Source organism: Rhopilema esculentum, chromosome 10 (assembly GCF_057945365.1).
Source record: "Rhopilema esculentum isolate cy_ngs chromosome 10, ASM5794536v1, whole genome shotgun sequence".
Classification (NCBI taxonomy): domain Eukaryota; kingdom Metazoa; phylum Cnidaria; class Scyphozoa; order Rhizostomeae; family Rhizostomatidae; genus Rhopilema; species Rhopilema esculentum.
This window is the reverse complement of record NC_142824.1, coordinates 11,690,073-11,715,534: the sequence shown is the minus strand read 5'-3', so window position 1 is coordinate 11,715,534 and position 25,462 is coordinate 11,690,073. Positions and strand designations below refer to the sequence as shown.

General features: G+C 36.2%; 2 protein-coding genes across 3 annotated transcripts; both read left to right on the top strand.

Annotated features, from left to right (window-relative positions):
- The first annotated feature begins 4,320 nt into the window (after positions 1-4,320).
- Positions 4,321-16,562, top strand: LOC135687177 (uncharacterized). The gene is made up of 9 exons (XM_065203677.2): positions 4,321-4,606; positions 6,711-6,765; positions 7,415-7,558; positions 8,849-9,091; positions 10,901-11,001; positions 12,405-12,441; positions 13,567-13,710; positions 14,111-14,356; positions 14,895-16,562. The coding sequence occupies exons 1-9, from the start codon at positions 4,550-4,552 to the stop codon at positions 15,029-15,031; spliced, it is 1,164 nt and encodes a 387-aa protein (XP_065059749.2). The 5' UTR covers positions 4,321-4,549; the 3' UTR covers positions 15,032-16,562.
- Positions 16,563-16,661: 99 nt separating this feature from the next.
- On the top strand, positions 16,662-24,114 carry LOC135686220 (neo-calmodulin). Of its 2 annotated transcripts, XM_065202411.2 has the most exons (5): positions 16,662-16,898; positions 20,259-20,295; positions 20,836-20,979; positions 21,866-22,111; positions 23,043-24,114. In XM_065202411.2, the coding sequence occupies exons 1-5, from the start codon at positions 16,803-16,805 to the stop codon at positions 23,144-23,146; spliced, it is 627 nt and encodes a 208-aa protein (XP_065058483.1). In that variant the 5' UTR covers positions 16,662-16,802; the 3' UTR covers positions 23,147-24,114. The 2 variants fall into 2 exon arrangements, with proteins under 2 accessions (XP_065058483.1, XP_088966761.1); XM_089110635.1 differs by lacking the exons at positions 16,662-16,898; positions 20,259-20,295; positions 20,836-20,979 and adding an exon at positions 20,992-21,741 and having other exon boundaries at positions 21,779-22,111.
- The last annotated feature ends 1,348 nt before the right edge of the window (positions 24,115-25,462 follow it).

Below are 25,462 nucleotides of genomic sequence, written 5' to 3'. Positions count from 1 at the left end.
CAAATTAAAGTAAATATGTGTTTTTCATAGATCTTCGATTGGAGACACTCTGAGAAACTAAGTTGCTTAACTAGTCAATAAAGCTTTATGCCTACTGATTTCGTTACAAACTGGAGTTGTTGCAAATGACACGAGAAAGCTTTAAACAAATAACAGGGCCGTCAGAACTGGGGGCTGGAGGGCTATAGCCCCTCAATAACCTTTGAAACTTGTTATATCTCTTTGTAAACAGTGCACTGAATTGAAAGCAATACGATGGGTTTCATATGAATTTCATTACGAGGACACTGCATTATGATTGCATTTCCTTATAAAATATTCTAGAAATACTGACAGAACATATCAATGATCTTCACATTTATATCTTTGACATAAAGTTGATAGTTATACGCTGTTTTGTCTATATATGGATCTTTGGGGGACGGCTTCACCAGACTTCGAAGCCAGTCACCAATCAAAAGTTTAGAAAATGCTAACAAATTTATAAAAATTTATCTGTCATTTAGTAACGTAGACATGGGAGCATTAGTATTTACACGTGAATAATCGATAATATATGTTTTAATGTAAGACCTTTCTCTAAAGTAAAACAATTTGCTAATTACGGAGGAAGAGAATCTTTGCCTTTATTGTTTCATTATCAGGATTGTTCCACCTTGTTCTTTTTTACAGTTATTTGCCATGTGAAACTTTTAAGCCTATACGGAACATTTTGCCACGTTCTGTTACTCCTTTGCATTCTGGGCTCAATAGGACATTGTTTTTTCTTTTGCATTTGACCCCCGGCTCATTAACAGCATGACGTAACAAGACAGTACAATTACCATGTTAATCAACCGATTATGTTGCGTAGTTTAAGAATTGGGCGACGTGTTTTGTGCTCCAAACATCTGTTCGTTTACTGGATATAATTTATAAGACTCAGGATGGCGATATAAGCAGATTATTGACAATGCTTATTTTCTTTGCAATGAAACTTATTTGTTAAAAGGCTCCACGGTCTGCCACCAATGTATCCTGGCTGCTTCATATTATCAGTTTGGTGGCAATGGGAAACCGATCAATGCGAAAGATTAGCAGAGTAAGATCTTTGACCGGATAAAAAGATTTAGAAACCGAGTAGTGAACTCGCGTTTAAGTGTATTACAGCAGGCGCATTTTCTTATTCTCTAACCTTAGCTGCATGTGAGGAATTCCACTGAAAGCACCAGGCTTCGTTACGCAAAAATGTACTACAAAATTTCTTTTAATGCTGTTGCTGTAGTAGTTATTGTTGTTGCTGTTGTTTTATACTACTTGAAAGGGGCAGGCATCAATTTCCAAGAAATGTGTATATTTTATACAACATTGTGTATAAGAATAATTCATTATGATGCTGGTAAAAGTAAGCGTTGGTGGTCTTTACTAAGGTTTGATAAAGAAGTAAATAAGCGTTGTAACTCATTTTCATTCGCGGCGTAACTTAGACGTTGGTGTGGGTTAACATTTCTCTAAGGTTTTGTCTCATTTCAAAATCAAAGTCAGAAATTGGCTTTATACTTATTTCAGGTTTTAACAAGGTTTTATACTCATGATTTAACAAGAGCTTTCTCCGTTCGAGATCGACCGATGAAACATAGGCGGCGCCAGGTGGAGAGCTGGGGGCCTCAGCCCCCCGCTCCACCACTTTTTTGCAAAAAATGTATTTTTAAGCAAATAAAAAGAGTAAAGGAAAGATCTAAAGAAAAGAATAATCCGACAAATCCTTTAGTTGCTTAATTTCCAAGGAATACGCCGAGGTCTATGGGCCTCAGAAAGTAATGACTATGCGCCACCCCTGTGAAAGACTAAAAGACCTCATGATTCTTACTTGCGAGAAAGACATTTTGGACAACGTAAATTTATATATGATAGTGGAGCAATGGGCAAGTCATAGAAGGTGAAAAATTAACACCTGACTTTTGGACTACGTATGTTTTGATGCACTAATTAAACTAACAGTCTTTATGCTCGATCTTCCAAATTTACGAAATCTAGAAAAACTTTAACGTACAGCTGAATAATGATTTACGAGACAATATATAAGGTTTTGTTGGTAAAAGACTATTAAAGTTTAGGCTCTCCTACAAAATTAGAATTGACCTTTGTCAGTCGGAAATTTTGAGCCCTTCACCCCCCCCCCCCAAATATCTGCCAATTTACGTCCCTGCGTACAATTGCATTAACAGCATGCCCTTAAACCCTAACCTTGCCCCCAAAAAGTTGCCTTTCTACCTTTGCCACTGCTCAAAGCTAGGCGTCGCAGGTTCTCTAGACTAGCTTTTTGCGTTTTCTATGTGGGCGACAAGTTGTCGGCTGGGTTGGGCAAACTCGAGCAAGAACCATACCTGAGGGGGGAGGGGGTGGGGAAGCTTCAAAGCAACTATTGGTCAAAAACAGAACAATGAATCAATTACAATCTGTGAGGTTTCCGTAGCCACTCAGTTGGAAATTTTTCGAAAGATAAGCTCGAGTTCAGTGTTTTCGAAAACAGGTAAGTAAAAGCACTCTGATGAAATGATATGCTACGTCACCATTATGGGGCATTAATGTATATCAAAGATTAGAAATATCAAAGACATCCAACCCTTTTCGAAGCATTACCGCACGCTAGTGCAATTATGTTTATCATAATCAAAACTGGACAGGCACCGCTGAGCGTTGAGAAAAGTGAGGGGTCTAAAAAAGTGGGGGGGGGGGGGGCTAAAACTCTATAAAAAGAAGCTTTACTGGTAGTTTATAAGTTGCAAACGTCACATTTGAAAAATTCCAAGACGTGGAATATTTTGAAAGTAAGCAGGTATAAGTTTCTTACTTTTTGAAAATGACATGTTCCCTCATTCCACAGCAATTATCTCACGGAATTTTCCAACTTTCCAAAATACTATTTGGAAAAACTGTAGCTAGAGGGGGCAAGTTGTTGTCTAATTTTCATGATAGGCGAGCACAATCTCCCATGCCCCCTGCAGCCAATTGCCTCTGGCCTCAAAACAGGCTCATTCTCGATGCAAAAGCAAACTGGAGTTCACCCCAGATACAAGACCTCCATTTGAGTTTCTTAATTTGGACACAATTACTAAGGAGAATTTCGTCCAACAATGTGGCTAGCTTGGTTTTAGTCCTTATTGCCTGAAGCTAGGACATGTGCATAGGACAAACCAGGGCCGTCGCTAAGCACTTTCACTTAGGGGGGTGCCAGTCACCAATTTGCCGACAAAATAGGGCGTGACCCAAGATATTTCAATGTAGGGGGTGTGGCATTTTGACGCAATTGATTTTGTTTATCAAAGAGGATGTTCTCGTTAATCAATCATCGCTTAAATTTTCGAGTGACTGTGGGTACTTGGGTTTCGAAGGCTTTGAAATAAGACCGAAAGACGAGGTCCTCCTGCGAGCGGAGCGAGCAGGAAAATTTTGCGACCACGCCCTTCAGATTGTCTTAAAATGCTTTTCAGAATATTTCTTGCAGTCATTTCTTGCAATCGTTTAGAACTTTTAACTATTTTAAGGCATACCTACGTTTCATTGATTTCATTCTTAAAATGGAGTTCATTACTACTTGAGGCCCCCTCGACCTCAAGGCCCTGAGGAACTTTGCCCCCTTTCCCTTCTTACAGTGGCTTCCAGTAACTCCAGGATCAACGTTCAGAATTTTTTGATAAACTTTGACCCTTACCTAAACCCCAAACTTTAGATAGAAATTAGGTCGCCCTGGATATTGGACATTAGATTCTAGACTCCGGCTGCCGAAAGGGAGTCATTTGAAGTTTTTGGGGGATATTTGCCCCTCCGGGACACCCATAGCGCTATCTTTTCCTGTTTTGAATTGCTGAGGACTTTTGGGCAATACTTTTAAGTTCACATCCTCATCTTATCCCAACTGTTCGCTAAAGCTATTGCTTTGGGAACTTTGAAAGCAAAACCCGACAAAACTCTACTTTTAGAAAATTTGCCGACAAGAAAATTTGCCGTACCCCCCCGCACACCCCCCCCCCCCCGCTAGCGACGGCCCTTGGACAAACCATTGTACACGCCAAGCTAAGTATCTGTATTTTTTTTTCAGTTGAGCACTGCAGAAGCAGGCATGGACTCGCCACCATTAAAAATTCACCGTTTCGAATGCCTTGAGTCGAAAAGAGTGGAGAAAGTTGAAAACTTTTTACCTCATTCAGTAAACCTTCTTTCACGATACCTGTTACAAATTAAAAAACATTGCTAATTAACCAGTACATGAAATATTGAAGATCATTTAAAAAATCTCTTTGTTTTTTGCTAAATTCACACTAAAGACATGAGCGCTAAGCGATGGAGCAACCGCACAATACGTTATTCCATCTTAAACAAGATTGGTGGTAGGTGAAACAAAGCTGAAAGGCACCTGTCTTTGTTTGTAAAGCCACAGTAATTTGCTTTTGCTACCATACACATAATCTGAGAATAGACTATGTGTGAACATTTGTTAGCACCATTTCAATTACAGACATAGGCAAGATATCTAGTTAAAAATCTACATATATATACTCTCTCAGACATGGAGCATGAGCCAGCATACAATGAAAAACGAAGTATTCTTACCCAAGGGGCCCTGGTAAGTAGAAATGTCACAATCAGTTAAACACTACGTCACAATATTAGTTCATGATTTATACTACATCACTCCTGCAATAACCTTAATCCAAGGCAAACGACATAAGCAAATCTCAAAAGATAGATTGGGTAATCAAGGAGTTTGTTGATTAGGCTAATTCACCTTATGACACCTGCGAAGGTCGCAAAGTAGATTTTTTCTGGTTAGCTTTTCATCTAAAGAGGTTTTTATGTTCCTAATATTCTGAAAGCCCACATTAAATCATGATGCCTCTAGACAGAAACTTTGCTGAAGTTACTCTAGTGGAATTTTAACCCCTTTTCTAGAGTTTTATTATGGTATGTCTAATGAGAATTGCCAGATCTTCCTAGCTTAAAACCTCAGAAATATTTTCAGCTTATTATAGTTAAGAGTAACAATACAAGGGTATACGTGGAAGAACAAGCTAACCTAGCGCATGTGGATGGTAGAAACTGTAGCTTAGTATATGAACCCTACAAATAAGTTTAAAATATTTTGTAACCCCACGTTTTTTTATCAGGTTGAGTCAAAAGATGTTTGCTTGTGTCCATTGTGGTGGTTTTAAGATAGGACGTTCATTGCGGTGACTTGATGTGCTTGAAGTCAGACCTAAGAAGGGCAAGACGTATTTTAAAAAAGGGACAAAATGCCACGACTGTGAATGTATTTAGAAACGGTTGCCATCGATTGGCGAGAAGAAAAAGTTTAAAAATTTTTTTTCTTGGGATAGCCAGAAACTTCATCTGAAATAGATTTGACGGAAGAAAATCCAAGGCAATATTTTTTGGGTTTTGTTAATCACAAAGTTCCTTAGTTTTATCTATTTTAGTGTTGACATGACATAGGAAAGGACTTGCAAAGTTTTAGATTAATCTATTTAGTGCAGCAAATAATAAACTTTCTTACATTCGAACAAGGAACCAAAATAAGAAGAAGAGAAGAGAAATAAGTTAAGCACAGTTCAGCAATAGAACGTGAATATAAGAATACCTACAGAAGAACTACTTCAACCACAAAAAATAATCATGTAATTTTGTACAGTTGGAGTAATATTATGTAAAATCTCATTCTAAGATTTCAGTGGCAATTAACGCTGCATTTTACATATTTAATGTACCTAATTGTAACAGTTTTCAAACGAAATGAGAATTTTACTTTAGAAAAGAATCTGTACGACTTTATGAATGCCAAATAAACTGTAACCAAAAGCCTTTTCACTTATTGTGGAAAAAACAAATAAAGGGATATAAATTACACATGAAACGCAACAGTTAGACATCATCAAGCAAACTTCAAAGCTTAATTGTATCGATAATCCATTCCTACTAAGAAAGAGGAAATCTAGACGCAATTGTGACTTCTGTTAAAAATCGTTTTGTTCAGTGCAATTTGAAATATTTCAAACTCAGAGTCTTTTTTGTTAAAGGCAACTAAACTCCGAAAAATTTAAGATCACTTGTTACAAAATGATATCCCAACTGTACAAAATTGCTTTATCGTTTATTTTTAGTTGACAGTTCTTCTGTTGATATTTCAATGTTTATATTTTTTATTAAACCTTGTTTCATTTTTTTTCTCCTCCATTTTTTGGGTAATTTTAAAATCTAAAAGAGAGTTTCATAAAGAGCTTTGTTATAAAGGTTAATTCGAAACTTTGCAAGACCTTCCATATTTCAAGTCAACATTAAAATAGACGAGATTTTCTATGCAGACGACGTAAAAATAGAATATGATATTGTAAGGACTAGAGTAATCGGATATATTGATTAAACAAATCTTAAACAAATTGCCTTGGATTTTCCTTGGATTCCCTTCAGTCAAAATCAATTTTAGATACATTCTCTGGCCATCCCTAAGATAATATAATTTAAAATTTTCTTGTCGCCAGTTAGGGTGGCGGCCTTTTCTAAGCCCTTTAAAGACTTTGACTTTTTGGTCCCTCCACTTTCAAATGCGTTTGGCCGGCCCTGGAATACCCTTATTAGATGAATGAGCCTTTGCAAGATTTGCAAGTCCATTGAAAGATTTTAATAACATGTTCAATTGCAACACATCATTCATAAAAAATTGTTTTCAACTCTAGCCAATTATTGCTGAATCAGACGAAACTTCGAGATTAGATGGAGAGAATCTAAGCGGTAAGTCGAAATTAAGTTTTTATGCCTTGTCAAAATTTGGAAAAAAGCTATTTTGATGAGAAAAAGGCTGATGTACAGATAAAAAACGTGTTTTGATTATCAGATAAGACTGATCTTTGAGAAATAAAGCCTTTGTTTTCAAATGAAAAATTAATCATGTTTTTCCTTCCCCTCAAATTGACAACGGATAATTTGTGCTATGATGCTATGACTGAAAATGCTATGATTCTAAAAAGACATAATCTCTTGAAATAGCAACGATTTGAAAACGTTTTGGTTCCACTTAGATGCAAAAGTTTCGATCCCATTTTACTCAGATGAAAATGCAATCTTTTGAAAACTTTCCTTGTAAGCGTTGCCTAACCAATTTCATACCACATTGCCTATTGAGCCAAAATTTGCTACAGCTATTTTTTTATGACTACAGAACAGTATCAATTTGTAAATTTAATTTGGGGAACTATGTAATACTTTGGGGGAAATTTTAGCTCAAACTGTAGGGGAAGTTTCTGTGCTGTGTTGATGACATTTTTGTTATACGTCATAAACTCGCTGGCACATCACCGAACAAGTTGCATTGATGACTTGATTTTTTATTCTCAAGATGATCATGTTAATATATTGTTATTTGTGTAAACGGTTCTTTCAGATCTTGAAGAAACATTCTCACTGTTTGATGTTGACGGGAATGGAATGATATCACTTCAAGAGTTAACTTCGGTGTTACAATCACTCGGAAAAGAGTTTGCAGAAGAAGACATCAAAGAAATGCTTGAAATAGCTGATAAAGATGGTAAGCGTAAATTGATGCTTCTAAGCGTTTAAAAGTCGCCTTTTTTAAATACCTTCATGACTGAAGAGTTGAAATTTAACAAACAGATGTTTAAATTATGATTGAATACAGTAAAACAGAAGTAAAATCAGTGTGAAACAAAAGCATTTCTTTGGATTATGTGACATATGAAATGTGACCATGCATGTGACATGTGACCATGCATGTGACATAAAGAGTTAAATCAGAATAACTGGAATGTATCTGCTCAATCTGTTTACTGTATTTTTACAATGCCACGCATGTCTTTGGCATGCAGCCATGTCCCGACTTTTGGTCTAAATCTGCTTGTGTGATATTGGAATAAATATCTAAAAACAGGCGCGGTCTAGGCAGGTTGCACAGGTTTCAAAAAACCGGTCAAATTCTAAGAGCTATGTTTCTCTGTAAATCTTGAATTTTGATCTAAATTTCAATTGCAACAATAGCAGCATTTCTCCCTGTCTGACTACAGTTCTTCTGTTTATATACTGAATTGAACCCTCACAAGAGTTCGACAGAGTTCCCAGCTTCCTACTTCATCTATTATTTCAAAGTATCCAAGGAATTCAAAATCGAGGAAATCAGCATCCATTCGATGTGACAGTTTGGAGTATGCTATATATGCACCAATATTAAAACCGGTGGCTATTGTTTTCTGAAAACCTGTGAAAACCGGTGCCTATATGTTTCCCTTATGCGAGAAAAACCGGTTGCTAAAAAGCATACTCGATATCGATATCCATAGCTCAAAAGGATGGACGCTTTAAAACAAAATGATACAAACTTGAATACGGATGCAAATAAGAAGTCTGAGGTTTTTATATCAAGGGGACTAGACGTTTTTTCTCGGAAAAATTCATGAAAATTAGAATCGAAGTTGCAAGAAGAGGATCAAAGGCCATGCTGAATGGCGTAAAATTATGACATATTAGATAAAAATGTGGGCAAAAACACACAGGGCTGTAATGGGGTAAAGCACCCCGAAACCGGTCAAAATTTTTGGCTAGTTCCGCGCCTGAAAAAAACATTCAAAACTTTAGAATTACCTCTCGGCAAATATTTTGCCTGATGATATTTTGTGAATGAAGATAAATATTTTTAGAAATGAAAGTTCTTCTAAAGCAAAGCAGGTACATACACAAACGTGTCTTTCTGTAACAAGACTGGATCTGACCTCATTTGAACTTATTTGACTCATTCCACAACCATAGATACTAGTGTCTCCAAATAATAACTTGTCTCATTTTCCTGCCCTTTTCTCTTGTTAAGGCGATGGTCAAATTGGCTTCGACGATTTTCATGACTTGATGAAAGAAACAATTCTTCGTGGAATTCAGGAAGACGACCTGCAAGAGGCTTTTGATGTATTGGATTCAGACAAGGATGGATTCATAACGCCTTTAGAAATGCATCAGTCTTTGATAAATATCGGTGAATCTGTGACCATAGAAGAAGCGTTAGAAATCATAACAGAAGTCGACTTGAATGGTGACGGGCTCGTCGATTTTGAAGGTGAGATTCTACTATGCCAGTCTTGAAACGAGTCTAAAAATTGATGCCATAAAGTTAGTTATCTTTTGACCTAACAATGTTGGATGAAATATAGCAATAAAAAGAAAGCCTTGTCGATGAAGGGAACATGGAGGTTAATGCACAAACCAGTTTACTTTGTCAAAAAATAAAACTAATCAATTTTTTAGATATTTTGTAGATCGCCAGTTTTACATTTACTCGTTATTCAAATATTCACTCATATAAAACTACGTCAGGCTTTGAAATAAGTATGTTCGGTGGCAGGTTAGAAAACTTTGTTTCCATCAAGGTTGACAGTTTAAACTATTGATGAAGGGCTTGAGCGTAAACCAACATTTTTGTCTTGTTCGTTCTTCCAGAATTCAAGGTGTTCTACATGAAGGGGAAACAACAAAATCGGCGGAAAACTGATACCCAATAAGAATGTTGCATTCAACAATCCTTTTGATTACGAGACTGGAAATGCTTTACAGTACGGACAGAGTGAGGCTGCTTTAAGAGAATATTTCATTAAGGATGATATCCGAATTAATGCATAAATCATGATTATCAAGCATCATCAAAAGGCCTATGCTGGTACTAAAATGAGCATATCTGTGACAGTCAAAAATTAAAAGCATCTTGAAGAGTGGGAAAAGGGTGTAGTCAACTCTAAAAAGCACATTTGTCTTCTTCAGTTGCATCCCTTTAATTTTGATCCTTAAATACATCACTGTGAATAGCAAGTGAACCAAGCATGTTAAAGGCACAAAAAATCTTGTTTGAAAAACATGATGATGCTTCGGTAAAGTAAATTGAAGTAGACTGCTTCAATGAGATTTAAATTAATTAAGATTGATGATATTTAAAAGTCTACCATATGATAAAATCTTTGTTAAAGAATATCGTATATGAAAGAAAATATATCAGGATTTAAGAGAAAATGTTAGCAAAGAACAATAAATTTTGCGATTAATTCAGCAAGGCTTTATGGGCAATATTTATGATGTGCATCTACAGAACTCATAACAAACGAAAATTCATCAAGTTTCCTGGATGCACCATCAACGCTTGGAGATTAGAGCATGCTTTATGTCTTATGAATAATAACACCTTAAAAATTTAGGGCAGCTTGCTAGAAGTATACACAATTAGATAAAACTTCAATTGATGTAAAAAATGTTGTGCTTTTTCAATTTTCAACATGTCTTCTCTGTTGTTTTTCCTGCATCCAAATATCACAATTTCTTACAAATATGAAAATGCATATGAAGCCATCCTCTAATTTGAGTTGTATAAATCTAACTAATCTTGAAATTGAATTTCATTTGGTATGAATATTTTCTTTAAAAGTCTTCAAAATGTAGAACTAGAACTACTAGAAGCAAGGGTATTAGAAGCATCCAAAAATACGCTGGCACCCTTCTAAAGTGTTAACGGATGTGTGAAGAAGATTGTTGTGAAAGGGTAATGGGACTTTTGTGGTCGATTTGGCAACGGACCAAAATCCAGCGTTAATTGTGTGAACGAGGTTCACATTTGGAATGAGGTTACTTTTACAATAATTTATGCAAAAGTAAATAATAAATAAAACATGAAAAGAATTCCATTTAAAATTGAACATGACAATGAATAGTAGTGAATTGATTTCCTGTACGATTACTTGTTTACCTGTAAATATACGTGATCAATTAGCAACACCTGCACTGTATTTCAAGCTAATCGAGCTAGACTGGATTTGTCGTCGAAAACACTTCAACCAACAAAGGTCCTCTTCCGGATAATCTTAGTTCTTCCTTAAAAGAATAGAAAAAAAACCAAAAATGAGCTACTGGGGCAGCAGTTACTCTTTGCTTGGGAAAGAAAAAAAGGAAGTGGATGGCGAAGAAGATGAGAACGAAAAGGATTTGGTTTGTAAATTTTGATTATAAGCACAATTACAGATTGCAAAAGTACTCCCACGATAACTGCAAATATAAATTCGTTTAATAAATGGTAATACTAAGGTATGGATAGAATATCTAATGAAAAGGAAAGAAAACAATGTAAGGAAGAATAAAATGTTATGGAGAATGGATTTAAGTTTCATTGCTGGTTTTGTTTAAGAACTAAAGATTGATATTGAAACAAACCTCCATGAACACATCCTATTCAACTTTACAGAAAACGCAACAAACCTTGTCTTTTTAGTTAGGGTTTCGGATTTTGCAGTAGCTGACTGGCAAAGGATGCTGGGATGTAACCTCATATCGAAGCTATTCTTCCGAGTGTGTTCCCAGGCCTTCGTTCTACTTTAAAATTCTCAACTCTTATCCAGTCTCCAATCATAACCCTATGCTCAGCGTCAACGCCTATTCTCCCCTGAGGCAATAACCTCTGGTTTTGATACTGCGAAAAATCAATTTTTTTAAGCAAACCCATTGCTCTGTAAAGACTTAAGATTCCACGAACAAGTAAAAGAATATTGTATGATTGCATACCGCAACTACTTTTCTTCCAACACCCTTAGAAATGCCGGGTAATAATCAAAAGGTGAACGCAACCATTCATACAAGTGCAGATAAAATTTGATCAAAGTATCGATAAATGGAAAATTAATCGTCATGTTTGGAAAAGGATGTAGGTTTTGGCATGCGGTTGGGCATGCGTTGTTATGTAGATGCATTTAGGCAAGAAGCCTGAATCAACTAAAGTAAGGGGAAATTTTTATTTCTGCTTTAATGTCTTTTAAAAAGAGCTCAGAGAGCTATAAATGTTTTAAATAGTTGCTTGAAGCAGAAAGATTTCATTAGCAGCACTGTAGTCCAGGATTTAGGCCTTGTTTTACTTTTCAAGGGATGTTCATACAAGGTGAGCCATCTCACATCATGTTGTTATATTTCAGCTGTAGAGATAACTCATCAATCGCAAAAAATGAATTACCAACTAAATGCTTGTGATACAGTATCGAAAATATTTATCTACTACTTATTATGTGTAAAATAATGATTTGGCACAGTGACAGCATTCCTATAAGCAGAGGTGGCGGCAGAAATCTTCCGACAGAGGGGCTGGAGCTTCCGACAGGGGGGATAAAATGACAAAAATAAGCAGTTTTCGTACGTTATTTTGTCAAATTTGGTCCGAAAATAACCAAAATTTCCTCCAATGGGGGGGGGGGCTACATGCTTCCGACCGAGGGGCTGTAGCCCCCCTAGCCCTCCCCTGGCGCCACCACTGCCTATACGTAAACGAAATCGTAGTTTCTGTAAGCATCTTTAAACCTTAGGCGAAAAGTATCCCAGTGAATAAGAACGTTATACCTTTATTCTAGAGGGAAAGTATGAGTATCACCAAAGTGCAAATGGAAGGTCAGCATTAATTACTTGTTAACTATCGGGTGATTTAAGACATTGATAACATTCAGTAATTATAATAGATTGCATATCGTACCATATCATGTACAATGTTACTTTGAATTCAAAATAACTATTATTTTCTTATCATAAGTTATTATTAAACTTGTTTTTTATCGTTGATATAATTCGAAATAATATCTTCCTTCCCTGGGAACCGGTGTGATTCCTTTAAGATCATGGCAAAAAGAATGGAGCAAATTTGTGAAGAAATTGACAATTTCATTATTTGTTCGCTTTAATTCAACAGATTCTTTATGCCTATCATCTGATTTCGTTTATGCTTTGAAATTTCAGGATTTTTTAGAAAATGAAAATAACATAGTTAAAATGGTTTTAAAATTCAAAATTTGATCATTTTTATACCAATGAGAGAAATACTATAAAAAGTGTAGTTAAAGTGTAGAAATTTTAATATGAAGTGAAATGCTTTTGATTCAAAATGACAAACAGTTATTTACAAAAAAGACAGTTATTGAGCCAAATGCTTGTTTTTACAGATTTGAGCTTTTATCAAAGGCTTTATAATTAAGATACAAATTTTCAAAGCAAATTTATATCGATAGTTGCTTTTGTTGGATTGAAATATTCAGATATAATCACTGCCATAAATTACTCGGAACAACCAACAATTTGCGCTGTGCTTTTCTATTTTTCATTTGTTTCCAGAATACAACTACTTCCGTCCCCCTTTCCCCCAAAACAATGTTGAAAGAATAGAAAAATATCAAACAAGCCGCAAGAAAAAGCATACTCCACAACCCCTTTCAATTTTTTATGATAATTCAAAATTGTTCCTAGGGGGAGAGGGGGATGGCTGAATTTGCCTTTGAAAACCTACGTTAGTGTTCCAAGACTTTTAGCAGTGATTGTTACTGAACAAAGGCTAGGATGCGAAACTGTTTCTGTTTACAAAAATCAGATAGTGAAACACTCTTGAGTACTTTGCAAATTGCCACCATTAGAAAAAGAGACTTTGCTTAAAACATGAAGACACTCTTTGAAAATGGACTTGCTGTTTAGTGAGTTGAGGTATGTAATGCATGCACACTGCTTCAAAACTTCAGTGATATTTTCTAGAATTGAAAGAGTGCTTCAAAATATGCGACAAAAGCGGAAAAGGATACGTAACCCCGGAGGAGTTCAAAGCGGTGATGCAATCGGTTGGATATACTGTTGATAATGATGATCTACGGGAAATTTTCCGTGAGATCGATGACAACAGTGAGTTAAAAAACAATTTTCCATCGTATTTTATTGCAACAAACAATTTCAAAGGATATCAACGGCTTTCTTTCGATCTGAAAGAGTTTCTAATTCAAATTATGTCTCTTTAAAGTAGTTTTGCTCCAAATCTTTTTATGCGATGGTTCTCAAGCGGAAAAAATAAGGTAGCTGTAGGTGTCAAAAGGAGTTTCAATTTTTTAATTATTGAAAGACACAAACCTAGATAGATCACACGATCTTCTCCTTCCGTATTTTTGAAGTCTGTTGTAGCTGCTTATTAATCGAAGTAATGTAGGTTGCATTCTACAAAACTGAAAATATCAATGATTGTGATTTCTATAAGTCGACCAGGTAACCAGAAAAAGCAAAAATAAATATTCATCTGTTTTCTTGTCAGGTAGTGGACACATTGATTTCATAGAGTTTTTGCAATTGATGAACAAGAGTATAAAAGAGCCGATCACTGAAGAGAATATTCGTCAATGTTTCGAAGTTTTTGATAAAGATGAAGTTGGGTATATCACGATCAAGGGGCTGGATGCAGTGTTTACAAGTTTAGGACAAAGTCGAACGGATGAAGAACTTAAAGATATGTTAAAATTTTTCGATGCAAACAACGAAGAAGGACTTATTGAATATGAAGGTAAATCACAGTCACAAATAAGCTCGTGAAATCTGGTAATCGAGAATTTGTATTAACAAAGCTTGTCATTGTACACTATGCTAAGATTTTGCATTTTTTCAGAGGCGTACCCCTCCCCTCTTTCAAACAATATTGAATAGCAAAAGTTCCAGACTGTAAAGTTTATTAGTTTAAGTAATAGGTTTTTCAACCAGTATATCTTAAAATGTCTTCTTTGCTTCTGATAAGTTAACTTGTCGGGGAGATCAAAGTCTATTTATCGACCCTCGGAAGATGCATTATAGTCTTATATAGAACGAGTTAGCCCCGTATTTACAGTCAGAGAACATTAGACCTCTCCCCTCCCCAACTCAGTATGGTAATAGACCAAGACAAGCAGACATCCCTTGAAATAAATGTCATTTTAGAGGGGTTTTAATGCAGGTAGACTTAACTACGAATCTTAGAGCATGAGATAGACATCAAGAGGCAAATTAAAAAAGGAACACAATCTCCTTGCCCTTATTTTAACAGTAAAAAAATCCTTTTCCATCAACAGTTTTCAGAAGCTACTTGGATAAAGAAAAACTTCTGAGAAGACGGGAAAACGTTGGCAATGAAACGGATAACAGTTGGAATAATCAGCCATATGCTCCAGAATCTGTGAAAAGCAATCCAAGCAGTAAGGGCCGTTGAGCGACATCCCAAAACAAATATGATGACGTGGTGACAATATCGTGCATTTATTAGCATTAGCCATAAAAGTATTTACTTTTCCGTTTGGCCCAGAAAAATGTCTATGTTTCGTGTATTAGATACATAGCTGACATACCAAAAACCTTTGAGCAATCCATAGAAATATATCTGACCTCTACTTATTTAACAGTTATGTAACAGGTATTTATCTTAAGATCTCATGATCTTGGCAATCGACAAAGATTGAACCCATTTATATAGAGCCTAGCCTTGCACATCTTTTACATCACAATTCCTGTCAGTGCATTTCCATCAATACCATATGTTGTGAAGTAAAAACACCCCCAGTTTTGATAATCTATGCCTTAGGTATGGCATAGTTTTTTACTCCTTTTGTCAAAGATGTCATGGACACGCATGAGGGCATCAAAACTAGCAGACTGTACCCGCTGCACTCATGCCTCGTTAAGCTTCTCCAAAAATGAATCCTGTCTTTAACCTGGATAGATCATTCTAGAAATATCTAGTTTTGATGTAAGCTACCACTTAAAAGTTCTATCTTGTTTATCAGTGAAAATGGTATTTTCATGAAAGCTGAAAGCTTGACGTCTCTTTTCTGCGTTTTATATAACACGAGGCTTGTTAAAACGTACCATCTGGGTCACCTATTTGGTAACAGTAGAACACATAGAGGGTTTCTCAGGGAGGGATCTGTATTGAATTTATACTGAAGGCGAGACTTTCCTTGGGTAATGATCAATGGGAAGTTTTTAAGTATGTTCAATAGAGTTTGAAAAGTATCCAACAAAGCATTGCATACAGTAGAATATCTCTTACATGAAAATAACATATACAAAATTGCACAGTTTTACTACAAAAACTAAATAAAAGACAATCCTGTATTTTATTAATTGTTTTACCAGTTTCAATTGCAAAGAAAATTCTCATAGAACAAAATAGATATTGGTTGATGTGAAGGAATTTTATTGCAATAGATAGAATGATAATGTGGAAAATTCCTTCTGCAAGCTTGATCTATCAACATCTAATTCAATCTACTTCTTGTCTAACTGTTTTATCTCAATGTTATCACTGTACGAATAAGCCCTGCAGCATAATCTATTGCTTTTTGAGCTATCGAACAAAAAAGCTTTTTTGAGTTGAAGAGTTGAAATTCTTCCATTTTTAAATCAATCTGGTTATCGGATTTCTTAGCCAATGTAGTTCAGCGTGTTGTCGTCGAATGAGTTATCATGAAGACTTATGCTCGATGCGTCGCAATTACTCCCATCCCATTTTCAAACATGTAAAAGCTTCGAGTATTTCTTGAGGTTTTAGGGTGATGTACAGTACAGTCCTTTGTTTGACTTTTTAATTTTTTAGTCATTCTATGGCTCGGTTTTTCTTATAGACGCTTTCTTAAAAAAATTATGTAATTTGCAAAGAAATCTCTCCTCTGCGAGGCTTGTTTACTGGCATCCGATTTAAAAATTTATGTTACGCTAATTATCAAATTTGTGACAAGGAATACCTGTACCCGTCACAAAAAATTAACATTGAATTACCTGAAAGAGGGTCGCTATCAACAACTTCGTTACCGGGGTTCGGTTGTTTTGCGGTTCCGGACAATATGCAGCTGATAAGCAGAATACAGAAACCCGTGTGCTCTTAAGTTGTTATTTGATAAGATTTACACGCAATCAAATAGGATCATCGCTTTTCAATCCAGAAAGAGTACTGCAAGAATCATTCCATTTTAAGCAGATTAAAGATGAGCTACTGGGGTAGTCATTACTCCGGGCTTCGCGAACAGGCGAAGGATGATGGGGTTGAGGAGGGTCAAGAGGACGCTCAGACGATGGAGTTGGTAAGTCTGGTTGCAAATTATGATGCTTTTATTGCGGGCAAAGTTTGCAATAATGTTTACATCTTCCGTCAAAAAGCCTGGGGATGTACATATTTCTTCACGTAAATAAATTCACGGAAAGACAAAGTTTAAAGACAAAGAGTGTTTACCGTGGAATCCCGTGATAAAAAATCCCGATTATTTCTCGTCATTAGGAACTAAAAGTCTGGTCACTAAGAGTCTCGTGACGTATCTAGTCTTGAAAATCTGGGGGGCTAGCTGGGGACCAAGCTTTCAGTTATAGAAGCCGGGGCCAGCTAGCCATTAATTTGCGTACTAGTGGAATGTAGAGCAGTGGCGTGGTGACTCAAATTTAGCTAGAAGACACCGAATCTTAGCGCCCCCTAGTTTGTCCTTGGTACAGCTCTATCAAGGCTTTTATCATTATGCCAAAAAGTTTTATTAGTGGCGTGAAGCCTGGTTCCCATAAAAACGAGCAGCTGCGTCCCCGGGGAAAATAACAAAGAAAAATTGTTGTTGGGGGGCCCCTAAAGGTTAGGGACCGTTTGTTATTTAACTTAAGGTAAATTTTGTCCGTTACTCTACCAAGTTTCATCTGTTTAACAATAATGCATCATGAACATTAGAATTTAAACAGAAGAACTATACTTCTAAAAATTAAAGGCTCACAGCTTTGAAAAGTTGATTAAAATTCTTCCATAGTAGTTATGTCTTATATCCAACCTCTATGCGATCAAGTAAATCATTCTGTTACACAGACTTTCAAATCAGAGAATTTCGAAAAGCAATTATAGATTGCCAACGTATACTGGGATGGTATTGGCATTTCCCTGCGCTGGGTTCCAGAGCGAGAAGGGTTTTCAGTGGGACGCGGAGAATCTTGTTTTGGGCTTACCCTGCCGCACCCCATCCCAAGAAGGTGTAGCTTCGTGATAATATATAACAAATATAGAATTTGAATGATCGTCAAGAATAAATTTGGTAACTACAAAAAGGAGCTAAAATTTCATATATGTTCACCTCGGTTGCAATCAAAACGCTTATCATGGCCCCTAGCTTGTTAAATAAATACAATAAAAATTTCATTGAGCAAAATAAAGAGAGCAACTCAACAAAGTCAAAAAACGATTCATTAACTTTGGAAAAAACTGGGAGGGGGGGTACAAACAAGGGGCAAAAAATTTTTTGGAGGCCATGTCCTCCTGGCCCCCCGTAGAAACGCCATTGCTTGGAATACCTTCCTTAAGCCCCGGCAAAACGACTGGACATTTGCGCTGGTCACACACTGGACATTGCTCACTTGTTTAGAGTATGAACATCAAAAAATATTGGTGGTGGCAAAACGACTGAACATTGTCCAGTGAACTTTTTCCCTGTTGAAGAATGCGGGTGGGAAAACTGGCAACAGGGCATCTCTTTACCTTTGAAAATACACTTTTCATAGCCCTAACCGTGTTATCGTATGAATTAGAGTGTATTATTGACAAGTGGCTAGGACAGCTAGGTTTATCAAAATCACCGTACTCCTGCTCTCTGACATCGCTTTCCTTATCGGAACTAAAGCTAATCTGATCGGAAGACTCGTCGTTACTAATAAAATGCCTTTTCTGCTATTGGTCGAATTGAATTTTCACGTTGTTTCCATTTCGTTCGCGGTGTTGACTAGGAAAGTTTGTTAAAGATTTGAATAATGGAAATAAATTCGCGCCAAATCCTATCCATTACATTCATTGCGCCTGCGCGAACTGGACAATGTTCAGTAGAGTGGCAAAACGACTGAACATTTCTCTACAACATCTGCGAACAAAAGAATTTTAATCCTGTCCACTGAACATTTTTGACTACCTTCAAAATCGACTGAACAACACTCAACATCGCTGAACAAGACTGGACAAGGTGGCAAAACGACGCAACATTTACGCTGGACATTTGTCCAGTCCATGTTCAGTGAAAATGTCCAGTCGTTTTGCCGGGGCTTTATAACAAACACTCGGTATTACGATCGCCTGCTGTCCCCCATTGTTCTCAGAATCTCTTTTCATGGTCACAATATTCATGTATCGTTGATTTAATGCACAAATAAACTTTCAGAATGAAGAATCACAATAGCGTAGTTTCCCTGAGCATCACGAAGGGGACAGACTGCCTTTAATAGTGGGGCTCTATTGTCTTGATTGAGATTTCAAATTCCTCATCTTCACGTTGATTGTACATTTTTGCTTTTTGAATACATACACCCTAGTTTTGAGGTTGGAGGCAGGGGGTGGGTGTTGATTAGCTTAAGATCGAGATTCTCTTAATTATAATCCTATTTTGATAAAAGCATTCTTTCATTACTTATCCCGTTTTGACCAACTCTGATCGTACAGTTGACTGTGTATATAAGCTGAATATGTTAGAAGTTTGTCTCAGCAGCTGTAGACAAAATTTATCTCGTTTTTGGCTTTGGAAAATGTACTGCATGCGTAGCTTGTACTGCCTATGTACATTCAAAACTAATACAATGAAAGACTGCTCCTCCAGGCATTTGTTGTTTCTATCATGTTACATAATAGGCAGTTGTAAACTCCTTCAAAAAATATACAAACGCCTATTTCAAGATCAATACATAAAAAACTTATATATTTTACAGCTTCATAAAAAAGAAAATGAGTTCAGACAAAGGATTTTTGTATTGAAATGCATTATATTGTATTACATCATATCCTTTCGTATTGTATTGCATGAATTATTAAATCTAGTTTTTACAAAAGTGAACTTGGACTGGTACAGACTTTGAGCAACTGCATAGGACTGCATAGAATTGCAAAATATAGACGATTTACTGCCGAATGAACACGAGCAGTTAGCATACATGAGCACAAGTTTATCTTCATTGCCGATTATGAGATCTTGAAATTTAGAGCGATTTGCTGTCGTGACTAAAATTGTGTTAATGTTAATAGCAGCAAAATTTCATAAAGCCCCTTCTCTAATTTCATTTAAGTTTCATTTAGGAAATATTGAAGAGAAGAGGTCCAAGTATTGATCCCTGTGTTACTTTATGCCATGCTCACCCCAAAAGCTGCAATGTCCTTTTACTGTGACTCTCTGTGTTATGTTAGACAGATAGGCTTGTATGACTAAAAGAGACTTCTCTATTTCATATACATGTAACTTTGCCAAAGAAAGATTTTTTGCAGAAAGTCAAAGACTTTGATTGGTCCAGATTTTTTGTAAAGAAAACCGACTTTGAACGTTGGTGAAGATTTGCGCAGTGACAAAGTTATGTGCTACAGGTGCTCTTTAGTCTCCAATCTAACCGAAGTTATTAATCTAAGACCAAACAATCGATTAAATACGATGTAATATCTCTTTCAGCGCAGCTCCTTAAACATAACCAAAGAGCAATTTCAAGGTAAGATTCCTAAGTCAGTTGTCTTGTATTATATTTGCTACCAAGCACCCGAAGGTAGTTTTTAGGACACAGAAAAGCTATGCTTTCCGAGCAGTGTCCTGGTCCTTTCTCTTGACGTGACATCACTTCGTGGTTCATACCTATGGAAATACAGAGAGCTGGTGACTTTCCTATCATTGGGTTAAAGGTTGGTCATGGCAAGGTCTCGAGCCACAGACCCTTGGGTCAGTAGTTAGCTCCTCTAGCCACTAAGCCATCCTCACATATAAAATGTAGCAAAAACTTTTCCAATATTTTGATTCAATTATAAATGAAAATGAATATGAAAAAATATCCATAAGATTTGAACCAAAGATTAGGGCTTTTGTTTCTGTGTCTATAAATTTTGAACATCTTGAAAAACATGAAGATTTCACAGAATTCTTTTTTGTTGTAACAAGAATGCTTATTTCAAATAATTTTTGAAAGTGCTAACTCTTGTAGACCCATTTATTGATTCAGGGAAAACATAGTGAAAATGACTTCAGTTCCGCTTTTTAGAGCTCAAAGAATGTTTCAAATTATGTGACAAAAGTGGGAAGGGAACGCTCACCGGAGTAGAATTAAAGGCACTCATGAAATCTGTTGGTGACGATCCTGATGGTGAAGATATTCAAGAGATAATGTACGAAGTCGATTTGGATGGTAAGAAGACCTCTTTTGAAAATGGAAGCTTTTAACATAGATGAATGGTAAAGTAGGTATAAAGATGCAGCTATGATAATGCTACACGCATAGGTTTGATTATATATAGTCAGCTCAAAGAACAATGATTACAACTCGACAACTTCAGCATTTTAGTGTGCTTACAAATATGGCATCCCCAAAGCTTATTCACTACATGTTCATAACATTCATATGACATCAAATCAGCAACAAATGGAAAAGTTTCTTCTAGCGAGTTAAAAACTTGTTACTGTTTGTAAGCTGGATTTAGGCCAAGCTTTTGTCCAACACTTTATGATGGTGGGTAGATGACCAGTGGCGTCGCCAGCTTGAAAAACTGGGGTTCGCTCGACGATAGCCTCGCGGAAATCGCCTTCTTTAGTATTTTTTATCTACATTCAACTTTTAGAAAAGTAACTTATTCAAGCAGCATTTTTTTCCATTGAGGCTTTCTTGCAAGAACGTAAATCGAAATCGATCTGATTAACCCCTTCCCCTAAAATTTTTCAAAAGATCTCAAGATGTTAGAAGATCGACCTTTGGAAAGACTTTGGTGGACGTGTCTAACCCAATCTATCCCGTTGCCACACCACTGTAGATGCCACAGTGTTGACTTTATTCACTAACTTCACTATTGGTCAATCACTGCTATGACTAAAAATATCAGAAATGTATACCCAGGAAGCCATCCCTCCCCTACGATTTCCAGAAGTTACGAAATGCCCCCAATTTATTACAAAGGTTTTTTCTGGCTGGTTTATGCTGAAAAGTTACAAAGGGCTGGTATATGCTGAAAAGTCTTTTTCAAAAATGATGCTAAATATTTTAGCCTCACGATTTATGACAAATGCTAAACTTTTATCAGGAAATGGGGAAATTGACTTCATGGAATTTGTGCATGTAATGCACAAGAATGTTAAACAACCAATAACAGATGCAAATATGGAGCAGTGCTTTAAAGTATTCGACTCTGATGAGAATGGATATATCACTATAAGAGGTCTGGAGCGAGTATTTCTGAGTCTCGGCCAGCAGTGCTCTACAACAGAATTGAAAGACATGATTTCATTCATCGATTCAGATGCCGAAGAAGGACTTGTCACAATCGAATGTGAGTTTGCTATCTGTTAACATTATTGAATTGCCAGCAAAAGCTCAGTAACCCACTTGAGCGTATGAACATCACAGTCACTGAAGCTAAGGAATTCATGCCAATGTAATAATGATGATAAAAAATATTATAATAACAAATATATCATTAATTTAAGCATATTACAGCCAAGATAGGCAACGTAATGGCAAATTTCTAATATTTTTTGCTCTTGTCTACAAGAAGTGGCAATAGAGAATTCCCGTTGAACGATTTGACTAATCCGAACGAAGATCTATAATTTCTTCCTCATCCCGGGCTTGATAAAAAGTTTATTGGGTTGATAATGCTTTGTTGGGTGCTATTGTCACCCCCAATTGCTCGTGGAACTACCTTTGCTTAGCTAGTAATCTTGCTAAGAATTTGCTTAGCGAGTTTTTTGTGAAAGTCGGACAGGGTTTTGCAAGCTGCACGGACATAAACACTACTTTACCAAGTTTTGATATAGTCTCAACTTCTATTCATTTTAACAGTCCGATTTCAATACAAATTTTGAAATTTGATTATCATTCTCTTATATATGTTAAAAGGTGCATTTAAAAGGCTAATTTTTGTATTTAAATAGCCGAAGTGGATTAAAACATCTTCAATATATGAAAATAATATACTACTGATGTAAAGAATTATGCAATTATAGCTGTCTATTTAGATATCAAAACTAGTGTTAATGCAAATTTTTATCGTCCAGTTTGTGAGAAAGGCAGTATAGATTTTAGAGAACTATATTAATTACATACTTTTCTCCAATTACATACATTTGTATTTCAATCACAGCATCATAATCATTGTTGCCTTTTAATGTTTTCGATATGTGTTATGTGAGACCACTTCCTCTCCGCCCTTTTTTACAATAGCACTGTGTTTTAATAATAATTTTGTCTAATCTTTCCAGATTTTAAGAAGTATCTTGAAGGTGAAAAGTTGCTGAGAAGAGACGATGACGTAGATCCATACATAAGACCGCGTTCTGTTCGCAGTACAAGAAGCAAGAAATAGTGCTGGCAAGTGAAATTGAATTGACAGGGGAACCCTGAGAATGATTACAGACTAAGGACAATTTTTTCTAATAAGCATCGATACCCATCTCAATAAGTATCAATAAGTATCGACTTGCGGACAGCCCTCAGTTCACTCAGCAGACAGTGAGAACCTGGTTGAAACATACTACGGCAGTGCGTGGTGGCCACTCTACGATGACCCCTCAACATCGCATTCCCCAACGTTCGATATCGAATACAGGACAAACATTTACCTTTACCGTTTAGTGATACCCAAACCAATTAAAAATTTTCAACCAATTTCCAACAAATTTGCAAAATGGTGGGATTAGTGACAAGACTTTGTATTGGGAGAGCGGGGTCAGAAATAAGAAATATCTAATTATGGATGTCACTTCAAGTAAAAAAATTCACAATCAGAACAGACCATCTTTTCTAAAACAATGCTTGCATGGGGAAGAGAATCCAAAAGAAGGCAATTGCATCTCCAGCCCCAGTGACCATCCACTGCTCTAAACAATAGGCTATTGATCTTCTCTTTTCCTTAAAAAAGACTTGAGTGGCCCATACTACGTCCTGAAATATTTTTCTTCTCTTTGAAGTCTAATTCGCACCTTAATATAATTGCTTGTTGTAGTATATTTGTCGGAGACACACGCAAGGAACTGGACACTACGCGTGATGTCAACGTGATCAGTGTGTGGGGAAATTAATTAACATTTGGTAATATGTTGATGTTTTGTTTTGTTTTGTTGGTAGTTTTTAAGCATGCTCCACGGCTTGCAGCCAGTTAGGGCGTAACATAGTTTTAGAGAAAGACGTTGCCGATTAATCAAAGAGACATAACTTTAGCCGAGAAGCCGACGCCGTATTAGCTAGAAGTTAATGACCTCAAGAGAAAGAAGCAAGACGTGGAGTAGCAGAAATTAGACGAGTTTAAGTTAGAGATTTGTTCATGTTGCTGAATTTGTTGTTTTCTTCGTGTCGTCCTCTGTCGCTGAGTTGAGAGATCGTAACTTTATTTTATGACTTATCTTCCTTTTACATTTACAGTTAAACACTATGGCAAAAGTGTGGTTTAATATATTTTACCTTTCCTTATATACCGTAAATTCTCTTTTTAGCTCCCCCTTTCAATTAAGCCCCCTCTCTCTTATCAGCCCCCCTTTTCAGAAAGAAAAATTTTATAAGCCCCCTTTTTAGAAGGAAAAATTTAATTAGCCCCCCTCTCAATTTAGCCCCCGCCCCAAATTTTCACTGATGTTAAAATAAGTAAACTTGACAAAAAACAGAGATTTTCATTTCATTCATTGGTCGTTCAATTCTTCGCATCAAATCGAAATTCACACCATGTCTCTAGAATTAATAATTATTGACGATGACGATGACAATATTATTGATATAGAAGGCTGATTTGATGTTTTTTATTTCGCAAATAACAAAAAATTTTACCACCATAGATGGTATTTTATTACAAAATATTTATTAAGCCCCCTCTCTCGATTTAGCCCCCCTTATTTATAAACCCCCCTTCAAAGTGCTGAAAAACTTCAAGTTCCCCGGGGGGGCTAAAAAGAGAGTTTACGGTAAATGTATAACCGACATAAAAGTCATTGTAATTACCTCTTGAGTCAAAACTCATGGTCTTGCAGATGAGAACAATGGAACAAATCTCCTGCAATGAGAATATTTTTGGTTCAGGAACAAAGCTCTTATTATAAGATTAGATTTTTTGTAGTATGACTCTGTATGTCAGCCTGTGAGGAGGTTACCCAATAGATTACTTGATTCCGAGATAGATTCCCAATAGCCTCAATGGACCAAAAGTTTATGAAACAATTTTCTAACCAATCCAGTTCACCTAAAGATGTCGATTATGGTCATAAAATTTGCAATTCGGTATGTTTGTAGATAATACGATGTTGCATTAATAAAGCTTTGAAAAAATGTTTTCTGATCGTCCCTTTTTGAATAACAAAAGAAAGAAAGCGTCAATTAACGACAAAATGCAATGCGTTCAAAACGTGATACAGCCAGAAGCCAGTTGGCAGAAACAAAGCTTCTAGAGAAGTTATACATATAATTCATATTTTTACGTTATGGAAGAAATAAATTCTGTTACCCATGTGGAAAGAAACTTGAATTCATCGAATAACATATTTAGTTAGCAACATATTTTAAACTTAGGCATAGATAGATAGATCAATTAATCTAAGTTGAAGTCAAGGGAAAATAATATTTTTCTCGTAGCTTTTACTATAAAGGGCCTGTTCTTATTGCAAAATGAAAACAAACTTGCTAAAATTGCTCTTGC

Bases quoted from the DNA above. Each gene is read 5' to 3' on its own strand.
- LOC135687177 (XM_065203677.2), top strand. From the start codon at position 4,550: ATGGAGCATGAGCCAGCATACAATGAAAAACGAAGTATTCTTACCCAA. The intron at 6,766-7,414 runs GTAAGTCGAAAT...CGGTTCTTTCAG, and splicing joins AGATGGAGAGAATCTAAGCG to ATCTTGAAGAAACATTCTCA. The intron at 9,092-10,900 runs GTGAGATTCTAC...TTAAAAGAATAG, and splicing joins CGGGCTCGTCGATTTTGAAG to AAAAAAAACCAAAAATGAGC.
- LOC135686220 (XM_065202411.2), top strand. From the start codon at position 16,803: ATGAGCTACTGGGGTAGTCATTACTCCGGGCTTCGCGAACAGGCGAAG. The intron at 20,296-20,835 runs GTAAGATTCCTA...TCCGCTTTTTAG, and splicing joins AACCAAAGAGCAATTTCAAG to AGCTCAAAGAATGTTTCAAA. The intron at 20,980-21,865 runs GTAAGAAGACCT...AACTTTTATCAG, and splicing joins GTACGAAGTCGATTTGGATG to GAAATGGGGAAATTGACTTC.